Here is a 21,092-nt window from a genome sequence, read left to right as displayed (position 1 = left end):
AACTATCAGGCATCAGTTTCAGCGTGGGAATGATATTCCATAGCTTGTGGCATGCAGCAAGGCAACTAAAATAAGCATCGTGTTCCCTCAGGGCTTGATAACCTGAATCTGTAAGACAGTCTTGTGCTTTAAAAAATGTCACTTTCCCTTTTTTTTCTGAGTTTCAGACTATAATTTTCAGATTATTTTAGCAGGGAGGGGGGCTCCATCTTTTTAAGTCTGTATATTCTTTTAGAGATATATATATGTGAGTGTGTGTCTGTGTACACATATTATTTTATCTATATACTTATATATTCTGGTTCACATTTCTGAATAGTCACTTTCTGCTACCCTCTGTGAGTTGTCCCTTCCCTGATTGTCGTCCCCAACATGTCCATTCACCTAGATTCTCATGTTACCCCTCCCTGCCGCTGCACTTCCTCGGGAGAAGCCTTGTTAGTAAGAGCCTAATGAAGTAAATGCACTAATTAACCTTCCATTACTCTCCTCATTAAGGCAACCTTTAATTTGGTTGGCAAAGTTCCTCTCCTTTACCACCCAGCTGTCAGTTTCCTTCTGCTTTTTCTGTCTCTCTTTGGCCTCACATCAGGGATGGGAAAATCGATCCTGGCCTGATTTTCTTTCCCCTTCTTTCCAGCCAGCTGTAAACGCCAGTCAACAAGAAAGTAATAATGTAGTTTTCCCACCCTGGGAAGGAGAGTTGCAGACATCAATAAGCACCTATTTAAAATGCAAATCACTTTACCAGCCATCAGCCTGCTGCTGGTGTGAGTTTGGTGGGGGCTCGGGGATGCCGTAGTCCATGGGCTCCCATATGCTGGCCTGGAGCTTTGCAGTGGTCCCAGAGTGGCTTTGGGGTGCCCAGGAGGGTTGCATCCTCTGGGTTTGTCTGACTTCAAGTGCATATGGCCAACAGGGGTGGGATGGAGCTTTGCTTGCAAACCTGGGGGGTTTCCTCTGGTTGCCTGTGCAGCCTCCAGGTCTCACCCCACCCTGCGTCCCTCCATCTCCCACCATCCCCTAACACCTGCATCCTTGCCGCTGTGTTTTGTTTCTTGATGATCTCCAAGGCTTTTCCTTCTCTTTTTTTTTTCTTGGAGAAAAAGTGAACGAGATAAAAGGCAATAGTTGTAAAGGCTGAGCAGAGGAGCTGGCTGTAGCTTTGAGATTTTTGGTGGGTGAGGTGCTGTGCCAAGGGGCTCACCCTGAGTTGTGTTTCTTTCTCATGTGGTGATGGTGACTGTGTGGACCAGCCTTGAGGGAAAGCCTACATCGCTTCTGATTTTTGGGAGGTTGCATGGAGTAAGGAACATTGGCAGCTGGAGTGGGGAGTGAGGTGGGGAAATACCTCACAAATCAGTAGATGGATGTAAAGGTTTCCAGGGATAAGCATGTTCTCAGATTCTGCAGGGAATCAGGTGGGAGATAAACCATCCCCTGACCCATCCGTGGTGCCTGGGGTGCTCTCCCAGCCTTAGGACTAGAGATTGGCGCAGCCCATCATCTCACGGGGCATTGGTGGTCGGTAGGATGGCTCCCCCATGCTGTGATGAAGATAGCACAGGGCTTCATCCTTTTCCAGTTGGCTGATCCTCTAAATTTTGCTCAGGGGGTTGAAGGTCCCTGTGCAGCCTGCTTGTTTGTGTCCTGCTCTGCAGGGAGTCACCTACCAGACATGCATTAGGAGTAGCTTGCACCTCCTCTGCCTTCCCACATGGCTTTGGGGAGTGCAGGATGGTCGAACACTGAGAGAAGAGGACTCCCAGGTCAGCCTCCATCCTTTCTTTCTGCTTGAAGTTAATGGAAAATGTATCAGAAAGCCCTTGCTGGCAAAGGTGAATGCTAGGGAGGTGGTAATGGGGGACTGCCAGCCAAACATCCAGGGCAAGCTGGGTGTTGCAGAGGATGGGCTCAGGCATGGGGAGAGGATGTTTAGGAAAACAGGAGGTAGTTCACAGGACACTGGCAGGAATCTGAAAGGATGGCTCAGCAGCAACTCATGGAGGCTGGAGATGGAGCGTGGACTCACAGTTGGACATTTCTGATGCCCTCCAAGCCTGGACTTCATCCTTCTTCTAGCCCTTCTCCCCTCTCCTGGCCCACACATCTCTCCCTCCCTGTTAGCATCTTAATTGATCTTGTTGTTCTCAATCCCCCTTAGTGCTCCGACTCCAGCTGTGCTTAAACAGAACAATCTCTTCCAATTTCCCCACCACTTAAAAGAAAATTGAATCCTTTATCTGCAAGATGAGAGGAAAACTGCAAATACATGAAACAGTAAATAGTTAAATAATCAAAGCAGACAATTCCAAATTGCCTGGGTAGTTAAACCTGAATGGCTTGTCTTCTTCCTTCGTGCTTCTCTTTTTTTAAAAAAAAATATATATATACTTGCACTTCTTGCTCCTATTAAATATTCTTATCAATCCAGCTCTGTAAGTAAAAGGAAGGGGAGGAAGGAGTTACCGGGTACCAGCATGACTGACGGATCTGAAGTCCTCGTCTTTCTGTCAGGGCCCAGTGCTCTTTGGCTGTGTTTATCTCTTTAATCTAAATATCAATTCGTAAGACGGAAATGGGGTGGAATAGGAATCATGACAGCATGAGCGCTGAGGAGAGAGACACTTATTGCAGTTTTTGCAGCCGCTCCCTGTCCTGATGGAGCTGTCAGGATAAATGCACAGCTGAAGCACAGAGGTGGGAAAAACAAAACAAAATCACAGCCTCCCCCCACTGCCCAAAAAAAGCCAATCCAGCCTGTGAGATGGGAAAGAAAAACATGGAGCAAATGCAGATTTTCTCCTGTCCAAATTGCATCCTGCAAAGCACAAGTCGGGCAGCAGGATTCCCCCCCCCCCCCCCCCTTCCTAGTTTTCCCAGTAGGAGATGAGTTTGGGTGGTTTTGGTTTTCCCTTGCTTGTTGCCTTTGGCTGGTGATTTCAGAGGTGACTGGGAAAGGAAGGGAGAATTTTTCCCAAGGTGATGCTTGCTGCCGTGTGAACACTCTGGCTTCACACGTCCTTCTCAGCAGTCCCTTTAGGGCAATCGCTGTCTTCACCTCAATGCGTCTTCTCCCAGACTTCGCACCTCTGAGCAAGGGCAACTCTGTGCTTTCCCATCCACAAAGCTCCAACAGAGCCACTGCTCCTGGGGTTTTAATCTGTTTTCCAATCTGGCTTCCCCGGTGCTCCTAGCACCCACATATCTCCCAAAGCAGCCGGGCCTCTATTTCGTTGAGGAAAGAGCTCCCATGCAAATCAGCACCCAGTGGGCACTGTTAGCTGAAGCAATGCTGTGACAGAGGCAGTGTCACTGTATCGGCAGATGATGTTGTGCAGCCCATCATCCTGCTGACAAGCTGCTGTTGGACTGTGAAGGGGAGGCTAATTTACCTAAACTGGGCATTTGGGAGCCATGAGATGTGTAAATCAACCCTCTGAGATCCATCACACCATCTAGAGGCCACTTCTGCCTCAGGCCATAGGCTCTGCTTGATCTTCCTATAGGTGGCTGCTGTGTCTTGTAACCAGACCTCTTTTGGTATATCTGTTCACACGAGTAAAACTAAGGCTCTCCATCCCCTAAAACACCCTTGAGAAATGGCTGGTTGCTGTCTGACTGAGAGTTGGGTGTAGTTTCCAGCTCCTGGGGAGTGAGGATCTTGTCTTCCTAGAGCTCAGCCTGTGGCTTCTGGACCACAGTTTTCCTTGGGCTGAACAAGGAGCAACCCCGTTTCTCTATCTGGGAATGCCTCTGGCTGCCAAGGTTGTTTTGGGATTGCTATCCTTTCTAACAAACTAAAAAGCCTGTTTTCTGGCTGGGTTTGCTTCACACTCTGAGCAACCCTCGGCTGCATCCAGTTTCAGGGTGAATTATCTTCATTCCTGCTGGGCAAAGGTTGGGCTTTGCTGTTCCCTTTCTCCAGGCCGGGATTCAACATGTTCATGTCCATCTCCAGGCAAAGACCGGTTCGGCTCTTACCTCCTCCTTTGCTTTTGTCGACCCTCTCCCTCTTGCCTCTTCCTTTGCTTTTGTTGCCCCTCTCCCTGCTGTGGCCCAGATGATCCTTGTCACCTGGATGAAATGGAATTGCAGATGGCAGGAGGCGTGACTGTCTTCCAGGAGCTCTTACAAATACTTCAGAGATCATTGGGGACTTATATTTCCTCCATCGGACTTTGACCTTAATTTCTTCCATTTTGCTGGGCTGTAAAATTCATTAGAGACCCAATAGCAAAGTGATTGAGATGTCAAGCTAGGCAATTGTGTGGTTATTTAATCTATCAGATGTGCCGCTTGCCATTTCGGTGGACAACAGGAGAATATGAAATCAATACAGTTCATTAGTGGAGGACTTGTGCCCAGCTCCAGCACAGAGCTCCAGTAAAACCCACCGAGGTGTGCACCTAAGTGGTCTTGGTGTCACCCTGCGCAGTGGAAACCCACGCTCAAGACGCCTGTTTCTCTCGCTCAAGGGCTGTCTTCTGTTGACTTGCGTTTTAAACCTCAGTCTCCAGCCATTGCAACAGCCTGGCTACAGTAAATTACTCCCTGCTAAATCAAAGCTGCCCAAGCAAGTGTTAACCTCACTTGCAAGGAGCTGATGTTGCAGGGCCTGCTATTATAAAACACAATCAAAGAGGCTGTTTTTTTTCACCGGTGGCTGGCAGAAGAGGTGGGCAAAAGCTCTGCAATTCCCAGGGGGGTTGATTAGCTATTCCCCCCCCCTCAGCAAGGTTCAGCGCAGCCCTCTGGGGTCATTAGCAGTGATTCAGCTCCCGGCTTGGTGCGTGGTCTGGAGCTGCTGGGGAAGGCAGCAGCAGCGGCGGTTACCCCAGCATCACTTCTGTTCCCCACTCCCACCTCCCTCCTTCCCGGCTAATCACACTGCTGGGCCTCCAGCGCAGCGATGCCAGCCAGCCACCGGCTCCACTCCCACCTGATTGCCACCTCCCACCAGGCAGCCGCTCTTTAAAGACCTGGGAAAGAACATGGTTGGGAAGGCGATGCTAGCGAAAGAGCTGTTTTCTGTTTAGGAAGGGCGTAACTACTTTAAGTAGGTTTTCCATTGGTTTTCTTGATCCAGTTTTGCAGGCTGGTGATTGCTTCTCATGGAAGCTCTTGGCCCTTCACGTTTCTCTCCCCCAAATCACAAATCAAATCCCAGTCCAGGTGGATATTGGAGGTTAGCTGTTATTCCCCTGGGACCTGAAGATCGCAGTGGGTTGCATTTAAGAGGGGATGCTTGCTGTTTAACACATGCGGGTTTAGGTGGCTTAGAAAATCGGTCTGATGACAGGGCATGGCTCCTCACCCTGTGTTGCTTGTACCATGGTCTGAGCAGCCTGTGGTTGCCCAGTCTGCCCCAAGGAGTGACCACATCTGCCTCATTTTCCTAGAAAACCAGAAAAAAGTAGGAAGCAGATGGGAATCTTCCTTCCATTGGCTTTCTCCCGTGGCCCAAGCCCCAGGCATCTCGCTATCTTAGCCTCCCCGCTGCCCACCCAGCAGGGCCAGGGAAGCAGGCAGGCAGGCAGGCAGTGGCAGGACAAGACTCATGGCTGGTCACTCTGGTACCCTGACAGCTTTTTGATGTTCGGTAATTGCTTTCCTGCTATGACTCTTTTAAGTTTCTGGCCAAAGCAATTTGCTCCCCATCAATTTTTATTTCCTGGTTTCTGCATGCAAGGTAGGGGAGGGAAAACAAAAAGGGTGAATGAGAGCAAACTGAGCTAGGACCTCTCCAGCCCTGCACAGAGGCAAAGGTGGGAAGGATTTGGCTCCCTTGGTGCTGGCGGAGCCATCTTCAGGCAGGCAGAACATGGCAACCCGTCTCATCCAGACAGCGACAAGTCATCCTTCCAACAGGCTTTGCTCACCCCTACAACCAACCTCTATCTGCTCATCCCTACCTGGCAGGTTTGGGGGAAGGACTGCCATCCCAGGGGCTCCGTGGGAGATCTGTGCTGTCCTGAAAGGGTCGTCTTGGCTCTTTAAGCTTTTCCTCACTCCTCTGCCATGCTCCCTGAAGCTGCTATGAGTAGAGTTAATCTCAGGCAGTTTAAGAAGTCATTGAGTGGGGCTCAATGGATGATGAATGTCGAAACCATTACCAGCGAAGCTCCGTGGAGCTGTTTAAAACTGAATTCTCCCATGTAAATTTCTGCTCCATCAATCCTGATGACATGTCAAACATTGCTATTGTTTCCTGAACAAATTGGACGACATGCCCTTTCCTGCAGGTTTGCCCACGAGAGCAGAACCGCTTGCTGGCTCCTCGCTTTCGTCTCCGTCTCTGCCAGCCCGCAAGCTGGTGGGGAAGGATGGATGTGATGGCCCTTGGTGGGACAAAAGGGGGACATCCGAAATATTTGTGCTTAGGGGATGGAGGGCTGTGCTGTGGGTATTTTTATGTGCCTGTGATTCATGCACTGGGTACCCACACTGTGCTGCAGCTCAGTAAATTAATCCTTGTGTTATCCAGCCTTCCTCTTCCTGCCGCTCTCCTGGAGTTTAGCTGTGCAAATGTGGTTTTTTTAAGAAATGGGCTGTGCCGGTGACAGCTCATAAAAGTACAGATGTGGACCTGTGTTTTCATCTTGCCCTTTTGCAGGCTCCAGTGGGCAAATCCTACTTTAATATTCTGGGCAGGAGAGGAGCAGCCGTAAAAGCCATTTGATTGCTTCTCCAGGTGGAACCCCGGGAAACTTCCAGCCAGATGCCTTTCCTCCCCCGGCTGTGGGGATGGATGCATGCATGCTGGGCAGCGGGGGGGGAGAAACGACCAGTTGGTGAGGGGGCCAAGCCATGGGAAAACAGCTGGTACCCAGGAATTGTGAAAAGCCCCACAAAGCCATTGGCTCGGTGGGATTTGGGGTATTCTGCACACGGGTTGCATGTGTTCCCTGGGAGACCTCAGGATCGCTTTGCAAAGGGGGTGCATGTCGCCTCTCCAGAGGTTCAAGCATCTGAGCATCTTCTTTTACCCTTAGAGGGAAAAAGTTTGGGAATGCAGAAATGAGCATAGATCCAAAATTAAATATGCTGAGCGTGCATCCTTTTGCTTTTTGCATATTGCCTGTCATGCTCAAGTAACCTGCTCCATTGCCCTGCGCTATGTGCATGATGTTCAGTTGCTAGGAAAGCCATCAAGCAGGCATCACCTTCCACCTCCCATGGTGTAAATCAGGGTAAGTAATTAGAAGGCTGGTGAGGTGGTATACAGGGCAGAGTCAGGCTGCCCAGCCTCCTGGCTCCTCCTGAGCAGGTCACTTTGCCTTGCTGGCAGTTTTGGCTGGACCAGCACCACCGCAGCTCAGGGTGCAGTCTGCCCTCCTGGCTCGGCTCCCCAGGGCCCTGCCACCTCCCACACCAAGTGGCTCTCTGCTAACCTCTTAACCTTCCTTCTTCCCTATATTTTTTTCCTCAGCAGACGAAAATTACACTTTCTCAGTGTTGTCTGTCACCGCAATAAGCACTTACGAGTGCAATTGTACGGGGCCAAATGAAGGGAATTAGTTTTGCCTGTGCTTTGTGGCACTGTCAGGCCCCCTGTAAATCATTACCTCATCACCAGCCAATCCAGGTGCCTGGAAAGTGCCTTTCTGGGCTCTGCTCTCACACCAGCCACTTAGGGATTAATGGGACCTAGGCGTTCACAGAAGTAGGCACAGAAGTAACAGCTGGGAAAAATCCTGTCTGGGAGGTCAAGGGCTGGCTCATACCAGGCGATGATGAGGATGCTCGAAACACTCAGGGATTTTGGGGACAGAGGACCCAGGGCCCTCCTTCCCAGGTGTTTCCATTTGGAAAAGCAGCCAGGCTCTGGCTGGGGTGGAACATCTTCATAGGTGTCCTCCATGCTAGAAGAAGCAAGATGCACCTCAGAGGGGGCTTGGCCCTCCAGGAGCAGGTGTCGCTTGCTCGATGGGTGTCTCTCTGGGCAGATTTTGGCAGGTTTATTCCCTTTTACTGAATGCAACTGCAACACATATAAGAAGCATCTTAGCAGTGGAGAGGAAAATCGGGAAAATCAGTAAGTCTGAAAGTTTGGCTCCACTGGCATATCGTTCAGCTGGCATAATGCAGCAGAAACGCACCACCTGAGCTGGGGAAGCATTTTTGGGGAATAAAATGAATTAATTCATGCTAGTTTTCATGCCTTTGCCCCTCTGCTACCCCATGATATGGCAGGTGAGCGACACAGGGGTAAAGTGATTTGAAATGCTCAAGCTCCTACTCTGCTGTCAAAGATAATCAAGGCCATCGATAAATCAGGAAGGTTTAGGAATGGGTTGTGTTCCATGCCACTCTTAAAATACAGGTTTTTTGCTGGTATCTGGACATAAAATGTGTCTTTGACCCTGGTTTTTCACAGACCTGTTGGTGTCTAAGCAGTCCAGACAGGACTCAATTTAGAAAATGTATTGGGGGAGAAAAAGGATATTTTTGGGATTGTATTCCACTTTCCTCACCTAAAAATAAAACTTTCTGCTCCTTTTTCCTGCCGCTGCTCATGCATATTTTATATATTCATTAGAGAAAAGACTGTATAACATACATAAATCTTGCCTTGCTCATCCAGAGCTGACACACTGAGTTTCACACACCTTTCCCAGAAGGTGCTGGTTGCTTAGCCGTGACCAGCCTGCTCCAGCTTCAGCAGCTGGCAGCCATGGATATGCAGCCAGTCCTGCTGCTGGCAGCACTTGGCTGAGAACCGGCACTGCATGCCCATGCCACAACATCCTGAGAGGCATCGGTCCATCAGTGGGGCTGCAGGAGATTGCACCCCCAGAAGGGCTGTCTGGCAGGAGCTGTGCATGGAAAGCAAGGTTTAAATCCATTTGCTTGCTTTTCCTGGTCCATATTTTAGCCTGGGGGTGAGTTTTGAAGCAGGGTGGGTTTTTATTTCTCTCCCCACAGGTCCAGGCATGCTGCCAGCCCTGAATGCACAGGGAATGGTAAGAGCTGTGGATGTGAGGTCCCAGCTCTTGGGTTTCACCAGGCCAGCATGGGTGGCCCACAAGAATTGTCCGTGGAGACCTTTATTTCACGTGCGCTTCCCAGATTAGGTTATTGTGTCAAGCAAAGTAAGTAGGCATAAAATTTCTCACTGCCAAAGGTTTTGGGAGTGATGCTGTGATATGTTGATGGAGAGCTGTTATCTAGAGTAGGCTGTGAGTCAGGGATGTACAGGATAACCCAGGTGAGCACAGGCAGCCCCAGCCCCACATCTCTGGTGATAAACGGCAGCATACAAGCTGGTGCTAGCCCCCTGGCACCTGGGTAAGGAGGTAATGAGGGTGTAATGGATTCACCAGTGTGTGTAATGCAATGTTCCTATAAATAGCTTCATTTATTAATTAGCTTTTTTTTTTCCAGGCAACTGACAATGACGTGGGCACGTATGGGAAAGTCAGTTATTTTTTCAGTGATGACCCTGACCGGTAAGTGTGACTGAACCACTGGCATGGCTTTGATTCTTTAAAATCCTCTTCTAACCTCGCTAAGAAATCACATGGCAATTAAGGGCATTTGTTATGTCCTACCTGCAAGGCAGCCTGTGGAAACCCCACTATGCTGTCTCCCAAAGGGGTGAGTTAACTTCAGCACATGCCTGATGCTCAGCACATTTAATCGCTTTGCTAAATTGGGACCTACAGGCACCAGCATTGCTTGGGATCGATAAATGCATTTGCCAGCGAGTTGTTGGCACTGGAGCATCGCGTGCGACCAGCTCATGGTGGGCAGTTGGGAGAGGCATGTAGGTTGCCCAGCAGAAGGGATCTGGGGGCCTCTGAGCCCATTTTCTCTGCCTGTAGAACGGCACTGAGGGTTTCTACCCCACCACCTGCACCAGGCTCTTGAAGATGCTCTGTGACCTAATATCTCTCAGAAGAAAACCATGAACTTCACCAACTACAGTGCTAGCTGTCAGGCTGCTGCCACCCCACCTCTCCATCTCCAGCATGTCGTCACAGGGGCTTTCCCACTGCTTTCCTGTCCCCTCAGTTTCTCTCTGGACAAGGACACGGGCGTAATCCTCCTGACAGCTCGGCTGGACTTCGAGACCACACAGCGCTACACCCTGACTGTCATTGCCCAGGACGGCGGTGGGGAGGAGACAACAGGGCGCGTCAGGATCAATGTCCTCGATGTCAATGACAATGTCCCCACCTTCCAGAAGGAGGCATACCTGGGGGCCCTGCGGGAGAACGAGCCCTCTGTCACCCAGGTGGTCCGGCTCCGGGTGAGAGACTGGAGTGGCTCCTCCACTCAGGATGTGTGGTGGGGAGATGGGAGCAGGTTAGGTCTCTGTCCACACCTCCTGCTTTCCTCATAAACAATGCTTTGTGCTTTACTGCAAAGTGCAACTGTGTGCAGTGCTGCAGGCATGGGCTGCCTCCCTCCTCTTCCTCCTCTCCTGTAAGTCGTGTGTTTGTACAGCATCCCCAAGATCTGAGGCTTCTCCCGGGGCACAGGCGCTGCCTCCATATCACCTTGCTCTGCTCAGTAAAGTCAGCAGGCACCGAGGTGAAGGTGCTCTGTTGTTGTTGTAGCTGTAAGCCTCTCCTGTGGAGGGAAGGCAGGTAGGGAAGATTGTTTGCTTCTTCAGAGAGAATAAACTTTGTCATGATGCAAAAGCATGACTTTCTCTCCATGGGGCCAGGCTGGATGAGTGCTACAGGGAGGCAGGAGAGAGGGATGCGGTGAGTCCTTCCTGGGAGGCAGCATGGGAGGAGAGGCCAGTTTTACAAACAGTTGGGGCCCCTGATCAGTGCATCTTCCTCCATTGTTTTTCCACTCTCCTTGGGCCCAGCCTGCATCTTCCATCCCCTTGGGTCTCTGCTGTTGCACGTTACCAGCACAGCTCCAGTACTCACTTAATTCCTCTGCTCCTGCCCTAGGCATCTGATGAGGACTCCCCTCCAAACAACCAGATCACGTACAGCATCATGCAGGCTTCTGCCTTCCATGACTATTTTGACATCACGGTTTCAGAAGGGTACGGAGGTAAGCGCTGGTCCCGGGACCATGGTGTCCCTGATCAGCAGCAGCAGCAGCTCGAGCTGCACTCACATCCCTGCAAGCAGTTGTGTCAGCAAGCTTTAAGAAGCTGCTCCAGCAGCTGCTCTGCTTGTCTTAACCTCATCTGCAGCGTGGTCCTTTGCAGCAGGGCTTGAGCCAAGACACTGCAGAGCTGTGTTTCCATGGGTGTATGGCTCACTCCGGGGTATGCCAGTGCAAGAGCTCAGTAATGCCCAGCGCTCGTGTTTTTGGGGTTTTGCCACCTCGAGCAGGCACTGTTGGCCCTGGGGAGGCAGTGCAGATGGTCCACCCCTGAGCCTGCCTGCCGTCCTGCTTGGTGCACGAATGCCCCCCCTGAGCACCTCGCTTTGCATCCTTTTAGTGATCAGCGTGAACCACCCCCTCGACTACGAGCAGGTGGCCAATGGGGTTATTTACCTGACTGTGATGGCCAAGGATGCCGGCAACCCACCACTCAACAGCACTGCTCCCATCACCATCGAGGTGTTTGTAAGTATGGCGCCTGGTGATCCTGTCATGATTTCCTTGCAGTTGCTCCATAGCAGTGCCATTAATTCATCAATAACCCAGCAAGACTATCCCACACCGTGGATTTATACGTGTGGATTGCAATTACATCTGTCTCATATATGTATATATGTGCCATATATGTCTTGCATACATATGCATCATACATATTGGTTGAAGAAACACTGTCCCTGGCATTTGGTACGGTCTGAGTGACAGAGGGTGAGTAAGAGTGTCTCTGAGGGGGTACCACCACAGACAAGCACAGGCAGGCTGTCCTGACCCCATGCATCTCCTCCCTGTCCTCAGCCATGCATAATGCGTGGGGAAGCCGCTGGAATTAACATGGTAGGAGCCCCAGCTAACCATGGGGCAAGGAGCAGGGCTGGGGACAGGGTGAAGATCTACCTTCTACCCTTGTTTTTGACAGGGGATGTTCATTGAGCACCCAGTGAGTGCTTCTCTCAGCTCGCAGCTTATCCCTGGCTGGGATGCTCTAAATGCCTGTAGCCAGAGGTGCTGGCTTCAGCTCAGATGCAGAGGAGAAAGCTTTGGCTGCACGTTAGCACTTATAGTGTCATAAACTGTCAGTCCCTGAAACAACCATGGGCAGTTGCTTGCTTATCTCCCCAGTGCTGGTTGTCCCGGCTGGGCTGTGGGCTTCATCGTGCATCTCACATGCCGGCATAGGTGTAAACCCCCTCAAGGAGACATTGCTGCTGGGAGGGGTAAAGTACAACAGCGTTCCTTGGGAAGATTAGATTGGATTGTCACTTTGAGGCACACTGTGGTTCAAGGACGCCTGGAGGGAGGCATCAGTGATGGAGACAGCTTGCCTGATAACCCGTCAGTCTTGCAGTGATGGGATCTAAGCCGGGCTGACAGCAGCGTCAGTCTGGGAAGGCGAAGAAGATGAAGCTGCGGTACTGTAGGATGGGAATGACGTCCCATGAGCATGGGTCTCTTCCAGCTTCCTCACCGTCCTTGGGAGAGGGGGAATAAGGCAGTGCCGGGGGGATCAGTGGTGGCTAAATACATCCTTCCCATGCTGTGCTTTAGACGGCATATACACCTCTTTCTAAAGACCACACTTCAGTGGGTCATCTCCTCCGGGTTGAGTCTGTACACTGGTGGGTTCTAAGTAGATGTCACTTTTCTCAGTCTCAACCAAAGGGCTTTTCTCTCAACTGGAAAAAGAGGGAGGAAAAAAGGCAGAAAATAGGAAGAAAATGAGGAGAAAGCATTTCACGGCGGCACTTGAGGAACAAGAGCCAGTGTGGAAGGAGGTAATTTTTTTTCATCATTTGGTTGTTGGTTTTTAATAAAGAAGTCAAACTCGCCTTGTAGATTTCCCATTAGGGGACAATACGCTTTTGTAGAGGGAGCCGCCGAATCAGAACTAATAGCATGCGCCATGCCAGGATCCGGGGAAATATCAGCGCTAATATGTTTCTGCCTCACTCCCTGCCGCTGACGCCCTGATCAGCCAGCAACTTACAACATGCATACGTCTGGAGGAAAGGGGGTTGTGTGCTTAGTGTGAGCATCTGTGCTTCTCAGCATCCCTGAAGATGGTATGATGGTTGTCTGAGGGTGAGAGTGTAGAAAGGAAGGCTGAGGGTCAGGGGAACATGGAAAGATGTTTTTAGCTGGTTAGCTGGATGTCCTCTCCCGTGGGAGCAGAGGAAGCATGTATCACTGTGGTTGCCGCAGGAGGCACGTGGGAAATTTTGCAGTGGGGAGCTTTGATGTTCCTGTCGCTGAAGTGGGAAATGTCCTTCTCAAGTAGAAGAGCAACGTGTCGCGCTGCAGGCAGGTGCATGCCAGCTCCAGCCAGATGGAGAGACAGTGAAGAGTGAGGCCCTGCTTCCCTGGGAGCCAGCTTGCCAGGCCATGGCAGCGCTGAGCATGGCGTGATGAACTCAGGATCGCTAACGAAACAGCATGGCATCTGCTCTGGCTTGTGTCCACCAAGCCTGGACAGTGGCACAGCTCAACCGGGATCCGACTGTCGGTGGCATCTGCATGCACACTCAGTCTCTCCATTTCCTTTGCCTTTAACCTGCCCAGACACCCTGGGTTTGCCCTGGGGCAATGACCCTGACCCTGACCCACCTCTGTGAGGAGGAGGAGGGATGGCACCCTTTGGGGGGGCAGGCGGCAATTTCCTCATTATCCTCAGAGGAGGCGCGGTGAAAGCTGACTGATGCAAAGACTGATTAAAGACCACCTGCTTCCAGCAACAAGAGCAGAGGATGGTAATTTAATTGCAGTATGATGGGCATCATTGGCACGTGAAATTGCCTCAAATATCAAGTTCAGTGGCTGCAAGAGCAGTGAGCCTTCAGATCCATCAGCAGTCTCCAGGTAGAAAACGTCTCCAGAACAGCCCCAGGGAAATGGCAAAGTCCATAACGGTGGTGTTTATTGTCCTGGCAGCTCCATCCTTCCCCCTGTAGGAGGTTGGGTTTGGTTCATTTAAGAAAAATTCTTAACATTGTTTAAACAGCATTTAAAGCCCCCCTGGGGGAGCTTTAGACTGGTCCGAAATCTGTTTTGAAGGATGTTTCGAACAGTTGCTCCTGCCTGGTTTCACCAGGCCGACTGTAGTCACTGGCAGAGACAGGCTTGGAGGGAGCACATTGGTATGCAAACCAGCTCACCCCCTGAAAATGCTGTAGCTTCTCTCTCTGCAAACCCCCACAACGTTCCTCCACTTAAAGGCAGCAAAAGCTCAGCAGGTCCCCTGGCCGGTCCAGTCTGTGTGGTGGCCTCATGGCTGGGGTGACTGAGAGCACTAAACAACTCATGTGCTGCTCCAAGAGGGAGGAGCGGGTCTGCGCATGATGCTTCTGTGCTTCATGCCATGTTTGAGTCTTCCCAGGGCTTGCAGTGGAGGGAGAAGCAGCTCAGAGGATGCTTGGCTGCAAACCTGTTGCATATTGCCAATGATGCTGGATAACAAGATAGTCGGTATTGTATGGCTTAGCAAAGTCACTGACAATCGACGTACCTTAACCATAGCTGCTTCTGCGAAACCATCTACTCAGACCTCCGGTGTCTTATCCCTAAGGTCATCTTCCACACACTGATGCCTTGAGTTGATCATGTCTTGAGATGCAGTTGGCCAGGAGCATCCCCGTACCAGACTTTTGCAGCTACTTTACCATTTTGTCTTTTTCCCAACCAGCCTCTTGACCTTCTTTTTGCTTCAGGATGAAAATGACAACCCCCCCACATTCAGCAAGCCCTCTTATGTCATAACCGTAATGGAGGACATCATGGCAGGTATGGAGCTTAGCTCTGCTCCTTCTCCAGGCTATCAGAAGGGCCCTAGGGGTCTTACAGCCATCACAGGGTGGTTGATGGCTTTTTTGGGAGATAAAAGGCAGAGACCTGGCAGAGTTTCATAGCCATGGGGTCTGGGGGTTTGGCCCCACTGTGCATGCAGGCAAGGGGACCCCTCAGCTGGGTGACCTGCAGAAGCGATTTGGGAGGACAGGGCAGCTGGGGAGTGCCACTGTGAGCTATTAATGCCTTGTCCCAGCCCTTGTTTCTTCCTCCCCCAAGGAGCCACAGTGCTGTTTCTCAATGCCACGGACATGGACCGGTCCAGGGAGTATGGGCAGGAGTCAATCATTTACTCCCTGGAGGGCTCCTCGCACTTTCGGATCAATGCTCGCTCAGGTGAGCCTTTGCACACATTCACCCTGTTTTCATTTCCCTCTCCTAAATTTCCCCTGGGTTTCTTCCCAATCATCTTTCCTCTTTCACCCCCAATCCTTCTCCCACCCTTCCCTATTCTCCCCCAAGTAGCCTGCTTCAGAAAAACATGATTTAAGAGATTCACCAGATTTCAGCCACCAGCACTTGCTCGGTCACTGTGAGAGCTTTGGCAGAGACATCGGTGGAAGCTCAGCTCCTGATGGGACTGACGCCTGAGAAAAGGCTGCAAGGGCTTATATTAGCTAAGGAGCTGCTGGCTGCCTTCCCTTGCTTGACATCTTTTTCGGTTCATTATGGGTGGAAAGGAGCATAAGGGATCGCAGGCAGTCATTACACATGTTCCCATGAGAAGACTGAGCACAGTTGGCAGGCATTTGCTGACCCTTCCAGGGTCCACCTATTTGAAACTGAATCAGAAGAAAGGGCCCATTTGTGAAGGATCCTGTCTCTGGTTTTGAGTGTCTTTTTTTTTCACTAGTGCCCTTCTTCACCATACAACATCTCTAATCCCTCTCATCTCCTGTGGCTACAGGAGAAATCACGACAACGTCTTTGCTGGACCGGGAGGCCAAGTCTGAATACATCCTCATTGTCCGGGCGGTGGATGGAGGCGTGGGCCACCACCAAAAGACAGGCATTGCTATGGTGAGTGTGTGAAGGAGCAATTCCCTTCTCAAGCCACCAGTGCCCGCCTGGGGCTGGCATCAGGAAGGGCTGCCCAGGCACTGGTGCTTCAGTTTCCCATGCTAGCATTTAATTTTAGCTTTGTGAATGGGTAAAAAGCATATGATGGTGTCTGCCCTCTGAGCTGCCCCAGCTGCTGCTCAACAGCCCTTGCAGAATGACTGTCTCGGCTGTGTAGACATTGAAATCAGGCTCGCTTTCCCAGCAAACCATTCACCCAGGAGCCACTTGACCTTCCAAATATTTATGTGTCCACCTCTCGGTGCAAAGGTGGTAACGGGTACATTCCACCCGCAGCATGGCTCCCTTTGTTCATGCCTCTTGAGGAAATGCATAGCTGGAGAGCCTGCAGGTGCACTTAGTTGTTCCTGATGATTACTATTCACATACTGCCTGGATCAAGGGTTTCCAACTGTTTTGTAATGCCTGGGCTCCTCAGAAGATTCTGGTGCAGGTCATTGTACTGTGGTTTGAAGCCTACTGCTTTGCCTTGCCCTTCACAGACATCGGGGAGACCCCACTGTTTGCAAAGTGTTTGTAAAAGTCTTTGGAAATATCGGGAGGTCAAAAGCCAAGGATCCATCTCTCACTGCTCATGGCACCATATTGGTTTGAACATTTCATAACATTTGGGTGCTCTTGCTCCTCGGATGCTTGGCTGGGTTGCAGGTGAGATGCCCCACACAACAGAGAGCAATGCAGAGAAATAGTGTGGTTGTGCTGAGGAGATCCCTAAAATAATTGTCACTACTGCTGAGGGCCATCAGGAGGTGTATGATTGAGGCAGCAGAATAGAACCTTCCTTTGAAGCCTCACAGAGGCACATGATGCCTTGGCCGGGAAACAGCATGGCCTGTTGGATGCTGCGTTCCCCTTTGGGGCTCCAGATAAGATGATGTTCTACTAACAGCTTTATTGAAAGGCAAAACAAGGGTTTTGCAAGACAGATTGCAATTAGGAAAAAAAAATAATGCATCATAGTTCCTAAAAAGTTAAACAATATTAAAACTTGGTTAGAAGTGGGTAGCTGATTAAGGTTGTCTACTGTCATTAACAAGGATACGCACCTGGAACTCAAAGCTGTTCCCTATAATCATTTTTATTCTGGGAATTAGGGTCCATTCAGGGGCTTTTCAAGGTCCCCACGTGATGGACAAGTGCCTGGGGTGCTTGGGGTAGCAGTGGGTCAGCAACCTTCCCCATGGACCACCGCAGTGCCTTCGCTTGTGCCCTGAGCACATCCTTGGAGACAGTGGTGTCCAGATTCATCTCTTCTACCACGGGGTGGCACCAGCAGCTTATCCTCGGAGGGGCAGCAGCACCTAATTACTTGGCAGCAGAGAAGATCCCAGAAGAAGCTCCACTGAGACACCCTGGGGTGGGGGTGGCAGGCACCAGGGCATTCCTCCTGCCCCTCTGCTCCCCTTCTCTTGAACTGCGGCTCTTCCCTCAGGCACCTTTGTAGACTCACAGGCTGGATTGAAACAGGTGATCCTGGGGAGGTGAGAGACTCACAGATAACAGAGTGTATCCCACAGGCTCGCTACTGACACTTAGATGCTGTTTCTTGTGCTGAAGATGAAGATAGGTAACACTTCAGGGCGCCATCCTCTCCTGTGCTCTCTTATCTTTGCACCTCCCATCCCTGTTACCGTACCCTCTCCTGATTTCTCCTTTATTTCTTTTTTTTTTTTTTTTGCTTTTTACAAGTCACTCAGTTTTTTCCTTCCTTTCCTGACATGCTCCTGCTATGACGTCACCACCACCACCGTGACCTATTTGCAACACCCCCCTCCAGATATGCCAAGGAGCCTTGGCTGTGAAGATGCAGGAGGTTGTTTTTCTGTGGGTTTTCCCTCCAGAAGGTGAACATGTGTCAGGTAGCTGGTGCTGCTGTCCACCCAGGGGGACATGCCGTCCTGCCCCAGGAACCAATACCACCTGATGCAATGTTACTTGCTTGCTTTCTCACAGGTGAACATCACACTGCTGGACATCAACGACAACTATCCCATGTGGAAGGATGAACCATACTTCATCAACCTGGTGGAAATGACACCCCCCAAATCGGACGTCACCACGGTACGTGCAAGGGAAGGTGGCTATTGTTCTAAAAGCCTTTTCCTTTTGCCCAGTGAGGTTGTCACCCACTTGGCTGGAGCAGGGAGTCACCTCTCAACCGATGTCACCTCCAGTCAAGCACCATCTTGCAGAAGTCCATTTAAAAGGCTGCTCCTGAGCCTCCTCACTGCTGCCCATCCCGTGTGTTTCTCGTCTCTGCTGGGATAGATTTTCTCCCTAAGCTGTGTGGGTCTTGGCCAAATTCTCCTTTTCTTAGCCTTGCCTATGACCTCCTTCAAGGACCCCTCTGAAAGACATTGATTTACAACCTTTCAAGTCCCTCTGGTGAAATAAAAGAGAAGGAGAGAGGGAGGCTTGTACTCCATCATGCTGGGAGAAAAATGACGGGCACGAAACGGAAAATGAATGAGGGAAAAGTGAAGAGAATCCACAAAATTGTATAAGGAGGAAGGCTGCAAAAGAAAAGGAGTTCAGGAGGGGAAGAAAGGTCTGGCAGTGCAGCCTAAGCCAGAGCATGGCATTTTTTTCTCTTCCATGCAGCATCAGCCCCACTGCTCGGCGCCTGCTTGAGGTCATTTTGCCTTTGACATCCCAATTAGTTTCTGGGAAAATAATTATTGTGTCACTGCTACAATGTAAATTCAGCTGCAGGACAAGCAGCAGGGGCCAGGGAAGTTACGAGTGTAATGAAGTTGGGGGTTTTTTAATATAATGTCCCTTATAATTAAAAATGTCACAGGGAGAACAATAAAGCACAGAATGTCTGGCGTGGAGGAGAACTCCACCAGTGAATTATTTCCAGTGTTTCTGATGCAGCAGCACAACTTCCTTAGCATGCTTCTGTCCTGTTTATTTTATTTTTCTGAAGGGCGTTTGTTTTCTAGCTGGCTTTATTTAAAAGGAGAAAAGCCCATTTGATTGCTGTGTGCTTTTATCTCCTGGGCTTGCAGGCCAATTTCAGTGAGATTTAACACCACAGTAGACGTCTTGAGCATACAAAATCCCTGCATCATGAAAATACACAGTTGTGTGGAGGAAGGAGATCTTCTTGCTGCCTCTGATATGGGGAAGCCCGTCATGGAAGCTCAGCTTCATTATTAGACACTGGTGAATCTACACGGAGACACACTGTGGGAGTTAATTCCCATTGCTCTGCTTTAATTTTTGCTGTTTCTCTGTGGCAGGTGGTAGCTGTCGACCCAGACCTGGGGGAGAACGGCACGGTGGTGTACAGCATCCGACCCCCCAATAAGTTCTACAGCCTCAACAGCACCACGGGCAAAATCCGTACCACTGGCGTGCTGCTGGACCGCGAGAACCCCAACGCCCAGGAGGCCCAGCTTATGCGGAGGATTGTGGTGTCAGTCACTGACTGTAAGCCCTGCTTCCATCCCTCTCCTCTTTGCCGCAGTGGTTTGTCTTGCTTCGCCATAGATAGGAATCGCCAGGGCTCAGGTTGTGCAAGTGTCACCCTCCTCACCCTCCGCTTTCCCTGCCTGATGGTTTTCATGTGTTAAGTTAAACTTTTCTCAGCCTGATTTTTCCTTTATGAGGAAGTTTCTTTTTTCATTTGCTGTTTTGATCATGAGATGCAGAGATGTTTTTGAGGTTAAAAATGAGAGTAGGTTAAAACCCGCTGCTAAAACAAACCAGAAACCTTCAAAATGCGAGCACAGTCATTTCTGCAGCAACCCTGACAATCAGCCTGGGAGGCAGAAACTCCCTCTCTTCTCAGTCTGGCTCCATCAGTATCTAGGAAATTCAATTGAGCAGGTGGAAGGAAAACGGCTAATCAAGTGGTGAAATGTATTTTTCTTTGGAAATAGTGTCTTAGGGAAACTTTTTTAGGAGAAAAGATGGAGCTACGAAGATAATTATCTGTTATCCAGCCTGTTTCCAAGAGCCAGGAGGCACATACGACCTTATCTCTGCCCGTTTCTGGTTTTGCATCACCCCTGCACTGCGCTAAAGCCATTATCCCATCCATCCTACCAGAAAGACAGAGATAAGCCCAGACTGGTGTTGCTCTTGTTTCTCAGCTTCATGCACAGGTATCCACCGGTCTGCCTTGCATGCCTGCTGCCAGGGAGAGTTTTTCCCTGCCAAGTCCCTGTGCCATTAGTCCGATGGGCTGCAGCGCAAGGGGTGACACAGACAGGCCAGTGCCTTCTGGGGCACCCCCCTGCACTGCTGTCTGCATAGGGAGTGAGGGCTCCTTTTTAGGGGAAACGGGTGGAAACAGCTCAAGGCATTAACTCCATTCCTGGCTTCCGCAGGTGGGAGGCCACCTCTGCGAGCTACCAGCAGTGCCACAGTTTTCGTCAACCTACTGGACCTGAATGACAATGACCCCACTTTCCAAAACCTGCCTTTTGCCGCTGAGATTGCTGAGGGCCTTCCCGTGGGCTCCTCTGTCTTCCAGGTGAGCCTGTCCCATTGCTGCCGTGCCCCACACTGGGAGTTGCTGCTGTCGCTGCCATCACTTCTGCAAAGCAGGCTAGCAATACCTCCTCCCCATCCTCTAGCAATGCAAGTGGGGGCATGCAGAAGGGGCTGCGGCATCCCACCACATGTTCTCACTCCCAGCAGGGAGGATGCTCCGAGGCCCCTTTGTTTCCTGGGGTTGAAGGAATGTTCAGGGTTTAGGTATTGTGATTTTCATCATCAGGAGATGATCAGGCTCCCCTATGCTCACCCCTTCCCTCCACTCTCCCCACCAGGTAGTGGCCATTGACCTGGACGAGGGTCCGAATGGGCAGGTGACATACCGCATGCAAGTGGGGATGCCCCGCATGGATTTCCTCATCAACAGCACCAGTGGGCTTGTCACCTCCACCGCTGTGCTGGACAGGGAGAAGATTGCTGAGTACTACCTGCGGGTGGTGGCCAGCGATGCCGGCGTGCCCTCCAAGAGCTCCACCAGCACCCTGACTGTCAAAGGTGGGTGAGCTGAGACCCCTTCCACCCTCTGCCCAGCTGCAAAGCACCCTCCAGTCCCAGAAAGATGGGTGACAAAGACACCTCACAATGGGGGAGAC

General features: G+C 50.7%; 1 protein-coding gene across 1 annotated transcript in view; it reads left to right on the top strand.

Annotated features, from left to right (window-relative positions):
• The window catches only part of CDH23 (cadherin related 23), a 202,604-nt gene that overhangs the window by 127,642 nt on the left and 53,870 nt on the right, over positions 1-21,092 (top strand). Inside the window, exons 13-23 of the mRNA XM_086467128.1 lie at positions 9,388-9,452; positions 10,018-10,255; positions 10,914-11,019; positions 11,417-11,544; positions 14,778-14,850; positions 15,133-15,249; positions 15,821-15,933; positions 17,947-18,054; positions 19,239-19,428; positions 20,331-20,476; positions 20,775-20,994. Coding sequence (XP_086323254.1) covers positions 9,388-9,452; positions 10,018-10,255; positions 10,914-11,019; positions 11,417-11,544; positions 14,778-14,850; positions 15,133-15,249; positions 15,821-15,933; positions 17,947-18,054; positions 19,239-19,428; positions 20,331-20,476; positions 20,775-20,994 — 1,504 coding nt within the window. The remainder of the gene's footprint in view (positions 1-9,387; positions 9,453-10,017; positions 10,256-10,913; positions 11,020-11,416; positions 11,545-14,777; positions 14,851-15,132; positions 15,250-15,820; positions 15,934-17,946; positions 18,055-19,238; positions 19,429-20,330; positions 20,477-20,774; positions 20,995-21,092) is intronic.

Source organism: Leptosomus discolor, chromosome 6 (genome assembly GCF_034619465.1).
Source record: "Leptosomus discolor isolate bLepDis1 chromosome 6, bLepDis1.hap2, whole genome shotgun sequence".
NCBI classification, from domain to species: Eukaryota; Metazoa; Chordata; class Aves; order Leptosomiformes; family Leptosomidae; genus Leptosomus; species Leptosomus discolor.
The sequence above is the reverse complement of the archived record's forward strand: the minus strand, read 5'-3'. Positions and strand labels throughout refer to the sequence as shown.